General features: G+C 38.6%; 1 protein-coding gene across 1 annotated transcript in view; it reads left to right on the forward strand.

Annotated features, from left to right (window-relative positions):
- The window catches only part of snd1 (staphylococcal nuclease and tudor domain containing 1), a 767382-nt gene that overhangs the window by 716788 nt on the left and 37208 nt on the right, over positions 1-13386 (forward strand). Inside the window, exon 22 of the mRNA XM_069908835.1 lies at positions 435-638. Within this exon, the coding sequence (XP_069764936.1) occupies positions 435-638 (204 nt within the window). The remainder of the gene's footprint in view (positions 1-434; positions 639-13386) is intronic.

Consider the following 13386-nt stretch of genomic DNA (forward strand, 5'->3'; position numbering starts at 1 on the left):
TTTCACATTGTGGGTTTTCACACTGTGCATTAAGATGCATCATTTAATTAAGGGTAAGAAGAGGGCACTAATAAATTTTTCAAAATTTCATAGCCTTCTTGGTCAATGGCCTTTCTCTGGCCATTGACCATCTTTAACTTATCTGGTAGGAAAATTAGCCCTGTATGTGGGGGAGAATTGATTTTATCAATTCTTACAATTTATTATACTGGTAACTCATACCCATGAGAAACAAATGCCTCATGGAGTATCTGATCCCAAAATTTGGACTAACTAGGGGGATGGCGGGGAGGGGGCACGGTGAAACTGAGGTGCAGGCTAGCCTTCATGTGGATACGGGGAGACTAAAATTTATCAGGAGTGAGTGTTTGGCTGAAATCTTGTGACCAGTTATAAACTATTGCTAATCAGTAAATATGCTCTTTGTCCGCCAGGAAGATGCTCGAGCCGATGCAATTGACAGTATTGTCAGGGACATTCAAAACACTCAGTGCCTGCTGAACGTTGAATTTGGGGGACCCACTTGTTCATATGTTACACTGCAATTTTCCGATACGAAGGATGATGTAGGTCTCGGACTAGTCAAGGAAGGGCTTGTGATGGTGGACGTGCGGAAGGAGAAACACTTGCAGAAAGTGGTAAGTGAACACATGGAAATCGTTGGAGTAATGATTGATGTGCTGTTCGATTGTTTTTTCTGATGGAAACCCTTACCTAAATATTTTATCAAAATATATATGCCAAGAATACAAGAGAAGAATGAACATCTGGAAAGCAGGTTGTCCAATCTTGCTTTTTCACCATGTTTGCTGTAACATTGGAAGATCAGTAATGACTGTGTTTCAAAAGTATTTGATTGTCTTTGAAACTCTTTGAGACATACAGAGGTTAAATAGGATGCTAATAATGTACATCTGCTTTTAAGCAGGTGGACCATATTGATAGATAAATATAGAAAATACCAGAAAGCAGTTAATAAGTCAGTCTCTGTGTGGAGAAAAACAAAGTAAACCTTTCTCCTCCATGATTTTTTCAGTATTTTCTTCAACCTTCATTGTCAGTTTTGTTCCTAAAGATGCCACTTGATGTGCAGTTATCTGCAATATTTCTTGTTTTGCTTTCAGATTTTAAGCACCTGTGTTTTTTGTTTTTGTTCCTAACTTAGCCATGATTCCTAGTGCTGATCTCAGACCAAATACACTGAACAGCAATTTTTTTTCAAAAGGTTTACTTCCTGAAAAAAAATAGGGATTAAGTTAGACAACTTCAAGCTGAGCACAAAGATCATTTCAGATTTGCCGTATCACGTAGGAAGTGGGAGAAACGTTCAATTAACATTTATCGAACTGAGTATGTTCAATCGCATAATGATGATGATACATTGCATTAGTTCAACTGATCGGAAAATGTTTTGCCACTGATTTTTGTTTCAACTCAGCATCTGATGCTTCTCATGTCAATGTCCAACAATAGTTGGCCTGCATTAATGGATTCCAATTCCCCAATACCGCTTTTCCACAGTCACAATGTCCTGGTGAAACCTTTTGCCATGCTCATCACTGACTGCACCAAGATCAGCAGGGAAGAAGTCCAAGTGCGAATGAGGAAAATGAATTTTCAATGACATGTACTTCATCCTTGAAGTAGACTTAAAATATGACAGGAAATCACAAAAATGGGTTATATCTAAAAAGTGGTACGTGATAAGAAAATTTTAAGGTGATTTTCATGATCAACATCCCAAAATTCATGAAATACCACTAAAAGTGTACAGGAAGAAAAAAATGTTGTTGTCCAGTGATATAGCCAGTTGGATAGATGCAGCAAGAAGGCTGCTTCTTTTATATATTGCAGTAGCGGAGGAACAGAAATGACAGCTGATGAGAATATATGAGTCGGATTGAGTGTCAAAGCAAAATTTTATATGCAAGTGTCACCAGATACCTGGTAGAGATTATTTTGCAATGTCTGCCCTCATTTCCCTCATGGCTTGCTCCTTTTGGATTTATAGCATGCCATCTTGCTTGAAACACGAGTATCAATAGTAATTGCAAATTGTTCCTGTCAGATGTTTGGAATTGTACTTAAACTGGAATGCAATGCCTAATAAGATGGTGAAAGCAGGTTCAACAGTAACTCAGTAAAAGGGAATCAGACAAATATTTGAAAGGGAGAAAATTGCAACTGTATTAAAATGGTTGTTTCTAAAAGCCGGCGTAAACACCTTAGCAAATAGAACTGTGAAGCTGGCAGGATGTTTTTCTGTCCTTTTCTGAGTGTTTTATAGGTAAGGTATCACTGTTCCACAGTCACAGTTGAAGTACCTACACTAACCTCTATAATGATACTACTAGTATCAATAATGTCTGCACAGTGCGGAATGTTTCATTAATACAGAGACCTTTTAGATGGCCTTTCCCACCTCATAAGACTTTCACCCAATAGGGTTCTTTTCAAAAACAAGGATTCTGTCTGAGATTTCCAGCAGTGAAATCCAGCCCAGTGCCAGTGCTTTGAGAGTTATCAGGCACTGTCACCTTGAAACAGTTTCATCAGCTGTCCAAACAATGAAGAGTTGCAGAGATTCCTGTCTTCACAGTCTCGCCTTGGCCCATGTGAGCCGTTGCATTCTAACATGGGAAAATTCAGAGATATGATTGCACCTGTAAAATTCCAGTCGTGTTGTTTCAGCGTCACACTGTAAGTTAGCTGCTGTCAGCATAAACGTACCACAGCAAGGAGAGCATTTTTATTCAGTATCTATTTGCCTTCCATATAACCATATAACCATTTACGGAGCGGAAACAGGTCATGTTGGCCTTTCGAGTCCGCACCGGTTCACTGATTTTGTGCGCCCTCTTCAGGCATTGGTCCCGGTAGATCTTCATTCACTAACGATGGGCAAATTCAATGCAGGTGGAATCAGTCGTAGAAATGTTTGTGAAACGTGCAATTCAATACTTCTGGGCACATTCAATACAGGGTCAACTAGTCCGAGAAATGTTTGTGAAACGCATCATTCAATAACGATGGGCGAATTCAATGCAGGTGTAATCAGTCGTAGAAATGTTTGTGAAACGTGCAGTTCAATCAGTTTTTTTTATTCCTTTCCCTTAAAGTTTGAAGGGGTTATTCCAATCTTGTTTGATGAATTGTGGAGTGCCCAATTTATTGGTACTCTCATTTGTTGCGCAGAATGACTGTGTATGTATAATACAGCAAAGGGCCAATTTGGACCAACTAGTCTCTGCTTCGCTCCCTCTCTCACACAAGTATTTTCAGATTCCAAGCCTGCATGTGTTGTCCTCTTGCTCACAAATGAAAGCCTGTCTCTATTACATACCATTATAGTGATTGTGAAGCACAGAAATAAGCCTTAAGGTGCAGTTGATGCATCTTGTTGTTTATGCTGCGAACAAGCCTCCTATGCCCCTTTTATCTTTTCACAACAACATGATAAATAGGAAGAGGAGTAAATCTTTCGCGCTCACGACACCGATGAACAAGATCATGGCTGATCTGTCTACTGATTCAGCTCCAGTTAGATGCCTTTTCTCCTTATCACTTAATTCCCCTCCCATGAACAAAATCTTCCTCTCTATGTTTTAAATAAATTTAATGAGGCAGTCTCTATTATTCTCTGGGAGAAGTAGTTCTTAAACTCACCTGCCTTAAACCTACTTCCCTGAACCTTGTCCACTAGTTTTAGTCTTGCTTACCAAACAGGAAATGGGTTTCCTGTTTCCATTTTGTCTCTTTCTGTCAGAATTTTATGTTTTTGTTAAAACCTCTCATTCTTCTAAATGCCAATGAGTGTAGTCCCAGACGACTCATCTCTCTTCATCTCTGGAATTAACCTGGTGAACCAAATCTGCACTACCTCCAAAGCCAGTATATCCTTTATCAAGTCAGGAGACTAGAAGAGCACATGGTACTCCAGTAGCCTATCGAGTTGCAGGCAATTCTCTGTTTTAAATTCCATCCCTCTAGCAATAGACCAATGTTCTTGATTACCTGTTGTACCTGCAAACTATCGTTTTGTGATTCATGCACAAAGCACTTCTAAATCTCTGCACAACAGCATGCTGCAAGCTTTCATCTTTCAAATAATATACTTTTCATTATGTTCTTTTACTTTCTACCTCGTGTATATGTAAATGCTTCAATTGTATTCACTTTAAGCACAATTTAGAGGTTTCCAAATTTCAACCACTATCTCCTCAATTCCACATTAAGTTTATAAATAACTCTATTATGTGAGTTTTGGTCAACATCCCATATGAAACATCTTCGGGATCAGTCTCCCTCAGATGACTCTTCAGCATTCTCTTTCCGAGTGAACAAAGCATCAGAAATCTTTCCTGAAATGCACATTCTTTCAGCTTTAGATAACGCTTCTCCTTAGTGAAACTCCAGTTTGGTGTTATTTTTAAATTTAAAAAAAGCAAAACACTAAAAATGCACTGAGTGCCCACAAACCCTCTCACGCGTTTGGCCTGTTTTACAATAGGGCAACATAAAGCTAAAGGTAAAGGTTCCATTATTGTTACATAATACTAAATTTATAATGTAACATACATGAAATTCTTTTTAATTTTGTCTACAGACAAGTTTGTTTTCTTCCATTTGTCATACACATTAGGAAAAGAGTGGAAACAATTTTCCTTGCTTAGGCTTGATTTATTTGCATTTTCCATTGCTGAGAGCTACCAAAAGTCTTTGCATTCCTTTTAAAATGAATATAATCCAAATGGATTGACTGACAGACAGCCGTGAATGTGGCTCTCTACACAGAGATTACACTGCCATTGTTGGAGGTTCTTTCAGTAGGATTGCGTGAAGTTAGCAAAACTTGAAATAATCAGTATTAGTATATTATTTATTTGCAAACACTGGCAGATTCTCATAAAGTAAATTGATTGCAAAAAGACCAGGCTGTTGCAATCTCTACTGTTACCCAATTATCCATAGTCTGGATTGGACCTATTTCGGATGATTGAATTTTTCAGTTAACTGGACGATTTTATAAAAACAGCCCAGCAAATCACTTGTATCAGTCTTTAAGCAACAATAAACAACAAGGAGTTGGAGGGAGGGGTGTGAGATTTGGGCAATCATATGAGTTTTGTAAAAATTAATATAAAAAATATAAAAAACAAGGGCATTAAAATATATTTAATTCTCACCCAAAAAAAGAGCTAGCTTCCGCCAATCACTGAGACCTCCCAACCTCCACTGCCAATCCTCAACACGTCCCCACTGCTGCCGCCCATCCCTGGGGAGGCTTCTCAGACCAGTGGAACATTCACTGGAGAGTCGGCGTGCTCCTGTCTCCCTGAGGGCTCATTCCAGCAGGGGTTGTTCTGGCTTCGTGTCCGCTCTCCGGCACCTTATCGGGCCGCTTCGGGGCCACTTAAACACCTCACGGGCCCGTTCAGGGCAGTGTCAGCGGCCCAATGTGGGATCAATGGCTGCCTTCGTTACCCATAATCCTCCATGCAGCTGGAACCGCTCTGCCAGTGCCAGAGTCAGGGAAACACAAATGCCTGTCCTGCTCTGCCTGGAAGGCCGCTCTCCTTGATGACACTGGGACAATTTTTCCGTCTGCTTGTGACTGTGAGACAGTATCTTGCAGTTTTGGAGGGAGAGTTAGAGACAAAAGTCAATAGGAGTAAAGAAGAAATGTAAAGAGAGATGGGAGGGAGTTACCTGGATTGAGGTCAATTGTCATTTTAATTTCATGTCCGGTGTAGTTTTTTTCCAATCTGTAAGATCAGTTTGGCACCAAAAAATTTCAAATAAATAAGGATTTCTGATTGCTTCAGATATTCTGGATAAATGAGGATTTTTCGGAGGTGAACAGATATCTTCCGGGTCCAAAAACATTTTGGATAAATGAGGATTTTGGATAATTAGAGTTGTACTGTGTAAAAATGAGAAAAAAAACTAATTATGGAGTGAAATATGGCAATAATTTAGAGTGTTTTAGTGCAGGAAATTATTGATACCACTGTAAAGTAATTGAAGGGAGTAGAATAGGAAAGTGAGAAAGGAAAGCCATGTGAAGAGCAGCTGCAGTTCGTTGAGATCTTGTACCTAGAGATTTGTTAATGTTCAGCATCAATAAGAAATCTAAGGAAAAAGGCCGAAAATGTAAATGACATAAAGTGGTAAAATGTCATATAGCAACAAAAATGTATTAGAAGTTAAATGTACAATTTCTGGCCTCTGTGAGGAGGGGATGGATGGACAGTGCTGAGCTCTGCAATTGTGCAGAATGCAGAACCACATAATTAGGGTTGCACAGCACATGATCCAAAGGACAGACATTCATCTCATCCCAAAGTTAGCTAATTATTGCTTGATATAATTAAATATTCAATGAGGAGTGTACTGATGTAATAACAGTAATTGGGGAAATGTATTTCTGCTTATAATTGTAATTGATAACTTTTCAAAATGCCATCTTTTTTGAACTATAATAAACTGTAATTGGCATTTCACTTTCGATTGCTAGCCTTCATCAAGGTTCACTGTTAACTATTTGTCCACTCATTTAAATGAGTACATGTTACTCTGAGTATTTTTCTCCTTCTCTCTAAAAGACGCAGGACTTTGTAGGGCACAGTTCCACAAACGCCAGCTGGGCATCAGTTTCTCTCTCATTTGCTGTGTTTTATGAATGAAATTGGGCTGTAGATGTTGACTAGCTGTTCAATTCTGAATATGAACAGATTGGAGTTCCACTCTAACCTTGGCAAACATGGATACTACATGCAAGTTTCCAACATTGGGATCGTGTTCAGGAGTAGGATATATATTTCATTTTATTTTTCTATATCCTCTCTGAAAAAGATGAGCTTAATTATAGGGTGCCTTGTGTCATTCACAAAAGTGAGTATTTTCAGCTGCATAGATCATGTTGGCCAGAACAATCAAATTTTCACACCCATTTGAACAGTTACATATAACTTTGTTTTAACTTCACAATCAAAATATTTCATCTCAGACAATGAGAACTCCCTTGACATTGCATTGGCATATCCACCCGTGGTGGAACTTGAACTAACAACCTGCTAACTCAAACAAGAGTTTAGCTAATTAAGCCAAATTGACATTTTAACAGTTCATACTTCAGCCTTTACATAGTATTTATAGATCTTCCAATTTGCCTTGCCTTGTTGGCCACCTCCCTGTCATCAAAAGTCTTTTAAATTGTACCCCCTATTAATCCTTCTTTTGATCTGTTCCTTTCTTGTTACTTAACACTATCTACCTATCTCTCATAATATTTTTGAGCCACGCTGTACCAGAGTACCAGAGTAATTGGATTATGGGTAATATAACTTAATTTAAATATTTTAGTTTATAAAACTATCCAAGAAAAGAAGGTTCTGTGCCCTGCTAAAATATTGCATTACTTTTAGTCGTCATATCTTATAAATGCTTTACGTGAATTTAAAAGATGCATTTTAATACTGAAAGCTCAGAGAAAGTTTACAAGCATGTAGGATCTGGTGGCAAAGGCCAGATTTAATCTACTCAAAGGAACCTGTTGCTAACGTAAAGCGGCCTGAATTTTTATAAATTTCTGAAATTTATTTTTTATAAATATGTGACTTAAAGGCCTGTGATTTTTTTTTAATGACTTGGAAGATGTACCAGTAGTGAAGGTATGGGTCAATAAGAGAACAGATGACACAAAGGTTGGTGGTGTGGAAGGTTGGCATAGGTTACCATAGGATGTAGAGTTGGGCGGAAAAGTGGCAGATGGATTTCAATCTGGAAAAGTGTGAGGTAATGTAAGAAAAATGAGGGAGGGGAGAGTTATATTGATGTGGAATAGATTTACATTGGTCGGCATAACGTTGTGGGCTGAACGATCCATACTGAGTTGTATTGTTCGATGTTCTCTGAAAATTCCAAGCTTTGACATGACAATTAGGGATGTCATCAACTATGCAGGACAAGGTCTTCTGTGGTTCTATTCCTCACCTCTTCTGAATTAACTGGTCAGATGGGAACCAGTAAGAGATCCTGAAGTGCTTCACATCCCGGTTTAAGTTAAATTAGTCAAGATTATATTGTTTTCTACTGTTCGAAGCCCCTCATGGAAAGTGCAAATATAGTCATTTTATTTCCCATTTCTCAAGAATGTCAACCTTTGCCCCAGCATCCCATATGTCCTAGATGTTCAGACCTCGGAAAGTAAACTGTTTTGCTGCTTCATGCCAGCCATTAAAAGATGCATTCAATCTGGTTTAATTATATTGTATCTCTGTATTGCATTCAAAAGGAAAACCCTTTCTCCTTGAATTTTACAACTTCTTTGATGCCATATTCTGATTAATTCTCAGCATGAAGAGATCACAGATTGGTTGATTTTTGATTAATTACAGTCGTTAAAACTAATTAACCATACGAATTAAATTAATATGTAAATCTCAGAGAAAAGAACGGCAAGCAGGGCTAAGGAGGATTGCTAGTGTGGAATTGCGAATGATCAGGTGAATCCTATCAAAGGATAATGATCTACTGAGAAAGAATTGCTCAAATGTTTCATTACGATTGTTCTCTTTTGAAATTTCTGTGAAGTTGCACTCATTAAAAGTTAGATTTGTGTCTGATGTTTACATGACAAATGTTTAGTTTGTGTTTTTGAAATAGAATATAATGTTTTATCAAATAATAATTGAAAATAAGAAGATGCAAGATGCATTAAGTAGACATTTTGCAATATCCTTCACTATAAAAGATACAATTAACATTTCAGAAATTGCTTTAAATCAAGAAATGAGAGAAAGGGTTCTCAAAAGTGGTAGTGAGCTCATTTGCTCACTTGGAGCTGCAGTCAGTAAAGTTGCCAGGTCCTGATGGACTTCATCCTCAAGACTTGGAAGAAGTGGATATCAAGATTGTCGATGCAATCATTTTAATTGTCCAAAGCTTCCTGTACTTCATTGTAGATGTAACCCATGTATTCAAAATGCAAGGGAAACAGCAGGAAATTACAGGCCACCTAGATTAACATCTGTTATTGAAAAAATGTAGCAGGGATTACTATAAATGTTACAGCAGGGTTCTTAGAAACATTCTATGTAAATAAGAAACCTAACTTAATTTATGAAAGGGAAATCATATTGATCTATTTATTAGAAATAATTGAATTCATGTGCTGTGGATAAAGGGGAACAGTTGGAAGTACTTAAATTTCCAGAAGGCATTCCAAAAGGTGCAACATCAAAGCTTATCGTAGGACATAAAATCTTATGGTGCAAGTAATGGCATGTTAGTATTGGTAAAAGCTTGGCTGGCTGCCAGGAAACAAAGAATAGGCAAAAGTGGAGCTTTTCCAGTTGACTTGATATTATGAATGATATGCTGTAGGGATCAAAACAAGCATTTCAACTACTTGTAATTAATGTAAAGGGATGGTTGCTAAATTTACTGATGAAATATAGATAAGTAGGAGGCGACAAAGGGATATAGATAGATTTTGTGAATGTGCAAGAATCTTTCAATTGGAATATAATGTGGAAAACAGTGAAATTGTCGATCCGGGCAAGAAATGCAAAAAGGAAGTAGATCTTAATGGTGAGAGAATTTCTGTGTTAGAGGGATTTGGATGCTTTAGTGCACAAATTGCAGAGACTAATATATGCATGTACCACAAGTAATTATGAAGGTTAATAGAATGATTCTGTCTGTTGCTGGGAATTGGATAGAAATGTAGGGAAATTGCACTCCAGGGCAATTGAGTACCACATATCGTCTCAGCCTCATTTAAGAAACCATGCAAATGCATTAGAACCAGTTAAAAGAAGGGTGACTGGAGAGATATCTGGAATGGTTGGACCTGCTAGGCTTGTATCCACTAGGGTTTACAAGAGTGAGAGGAGATTTGATTGAAACATGTAGACCTTGATGGCTTTTGAGAGTGCAGGTTGTAGAAAAGATGTTTCCTGTTGTGAGTGAATCAGAACTAGTTCACAAAAATCACACTTACCCAAGACTCTTAGAATGAATGTTATCATTATGGCAGAGAACATCGAATAATACAACGTAGTACAGGCCTTTTTGCCAACAATGTGGTGCTGACCTAACTCCTCATCAGTCTTACCCTTGCCTCCCTTACAGCCCATAATCTTCTATTTTTCTTACATCCATTTCCCATTTGGGGGCACGGTTGGCATAGCAGTTTGCACAACGCCTTTACAGCACTAGCGATTGGGACCGGGACCTGGGTTCAAATCCTGCGCTGTCTGGATGGACTCCCAGTGTCTGCATGGGTTTTCTCCAGGGGCTCCAGTTTCCTCCCACCCTTCAAAAACATACTGGGGTGTAGGTTAATGGCGTGGAAATTGGATGGCACGGACCCAAAGGACCGAATTGGCCTGTTTCAGTGCTGCATGTCTACATTTTTTAAAATGTAATTTACATTTAATTTTTTTAAAGATTAATTAGCCCTACCCCTCACAAAGCCATACTGGTTATTCCTTATAAAACTTCCAAAGGTTCACCTGTTACTGATGTTAGGCTTCTGTCCACTTCCTTCAGTTGCCTTTTGATAAATTGATTTGTTTTTGGAGAGAACACAGAAACTTGTACTGATGATGGCACAATAATTGGTCTCTGGAGATTTGGAAGACTTTCCTGAAAGAAAGAGGTGGAGAGGAGACAGTGGTTTTACTAAATTAACAAGCTCTGGAAGTGTAAATTTTAGTTAAACTTTAACTGTAATGATCATGGAAAACTTCCAGGTCAAGTATAACCTGTTCTATCGAATACTTCAGTATGAGGTGGAGCACAATGGTCTCAACAAATCCTACCTTGAGAAGAATTCCCCTTCAAACAGCAACACATGGACCCTGAGTTAAATTGCTAATCTTGTGATGGAACTTGAGTGGACCCCTGCGGTGCACGTTCTGGCAGCACGATGAGCATAAAGGTTAGCAAAATGCTATTACAGTGCCAGTGACCCGGGTTAAAATCGGACGCTGTCCGTAAGGAGTTTGTATGTTCTTCCCATGTCTGTGTGGGTTTCCTCTGGGTGCTCTGGTTTCCTCCCATCCTTCGAAGCGTATGGGGTTTATAGGTTCATTGTGGTATTTTGGTTGCCTATTTCCATGCTGTATGTCTAAATTAAATTAAAACCCAAGAACAGAGATATTTCTCATCACCCCACTGCAGATCTCAGGGCTTGTGGGAAAATGGCAGAGTCTGATCAATTCCATATTACCATACGTGGAAGATTCATCTTTTTTTTCTGGCACAAGTCAATGGCGAAGAGCTGAAAATGTAAACTTGATTTGTGGTAGTGCTTTGACTTGGAGACAGCTGCAGACAGTTTGTAAGTAACCAGAAATGAAAGATTGACTTGCATCCATGGAACACCTTCTCATGCTTCTCAAAATTCTCAAAGCATTTCAAGTGAAATGATTTGCAGTGATGATCAGTGACTTTGGTCAGACATTGCAGACAGTTTGCACACTGTAATAACACAAACTATGATGAATTATCAGGACCAGAAGTCCAAAGGAAATCCTTTACTCTCAAAATAATTCAGCAGGAAGGGGTAGCTGAAGTGTTCAGCAACAAGTTAAATCTGATTAAAAATGAAGGCAAAAAAGTAAAACTCTTTTTTTTTAATGAGGATTTTGTTTCTACCAGATGGATCTTTTGTTGAAGTGTGTCATCAATGATGGTGGTTTACCTTTCTGCTGAGTAGGCCTGAAAGTCGGCTGGAGTTGGCTGTTCTAGCAATCTGGAAAGAAAATTGCCAGAGCATTCAGTACCAATGGGTACAATCCTGCAGAAACTGTAGTCCTTACTTGTTATAAAAAATTACTTTCATGAGACTGTTTGACCTCAGATTCACTGGAAAGGAAAGTCAAAGGTATACAACTGGGGGATCAGATGTGGAGAGGGTGAGCAAATTTAATTTCTCGGAAGTCACTATTTCAGAGGATCCAATACCACCAGTGGCATCGTGAAGAAAGGACGTCAGCACCTCTACTTCGTTAGGGAGGCAGAGGTTGGTACGACACCTGAAACCCTGGCAAATTTCTACCGAGGTGTGGTGAAAAGTGTGCTGACTGGCTGCATCATGGACTGGTATGGGGACACCAGTACCCTTGAGTGTAAAGCAGTGTATCAACTGGTTTGAAAGGTTCAGAGCGGTGGTGTGAAGAAATCAGCTACTATTCCAAGCCGCATTTTCCTGATTTCCTTTGCTCCATTAATACCATAACATTTGACCCTATTCTCAGGAAATGCCTCTCTCAGCTTTCTTCTCTCTCTTCTCCCTCCCTCCCTCTCTCTGAGCATGTCTCCTCAGAACTTTGGTCCAAAGTTTGACAGCCAACTGGGTGCCTGAAGCAAACTAGGATAGTACAAATCCATTTTGGAGCCTATTGATGAATATGTTCAAAACTTTTTCTCAGCTGTTTAAACCCAAGTTTATTTTTAGTTCAGACTTTGATCGAATAATGATGGAGAAGGTTTTTGAAGGGGACTTAAAGCCATTTCTTTTGCATTTACAGAAGCTACAGATGTGGTGCCATTTTATGATAATATCAATGCTTGATATGTGTTTCTTAGTGCTGAAAGAGGGTGAGAATTTCTCAGTCGTTTGGAAAATACCAGGAGACTTAACTAGTTAACCCCATGAATAATGAAATCATCTTCTTGCATTTCTCAAATGCCAAATATTCTTTTTTTTTGATCGATGGAGTTACTATTGGATACTGGATATAATCTTCACCACATGACAAGACCAACAAAAATATAAGGAACGATATCAATAACTATTCATGGCCCTCTCTGACCTTACAAAAATATACATATCTGTCAACCAATTAGGCCCTTTCCAGATTATTTCTTACATTTGCCTATTCACAGAAATTCAAAGGTTCCTTTTATTGTCACATAATTGTACATTATAAAAAAATAATACATGATATTCTTCAACTTTTGCTGGCCATAAGGTAAACAAAGAATCGTCATGAGCATTGGCCAGAGCCCTTAACAATAGGAGAAAGGGAAGGAAAAGAGACTCCTTTCAGAGTCACTGAGTGTACGTGGATTTGCCTCCAGTTCCTGCAGCCTCTGCAGTTCCACAGACACCAGTTCACTTTTGTTCTCTCTGCTACGAGATATAGTGCAAGCCATGATTCAACTTACAGAGCCAATGCCAGCAGAGAACTGGGGACAAGCAAGGCTGTGTCATTGCCCAATTCTTGCTGCAATATTATATCTCATCTCTTATCAGCTGAAATGGAACTAATCTGCAGGGCAAATGAATTAGAATTTATTGATATGAACATGTGTCACATTTTTTTGCAGCATTATCGTGCATTTCTTGCAAATTTGCTATAAATTATATTT

The sequence above is a fragment of the Narcine bancroftii genome, chromosome 13 (assembly GCF_036971445.1).
Source record: "Narcine bancroftii isolate sNarBan1 chromosome 13, sNarBan1.hap1, whole genome shotgun sequence".
In the NCBI taxonomy this organism is placed as follows: Eukaryota; Metazoa; Chordata; class Chondrichthyes; order Torpediniformes; family Narcinidae; genus Narcine; species Narcine bancroftii.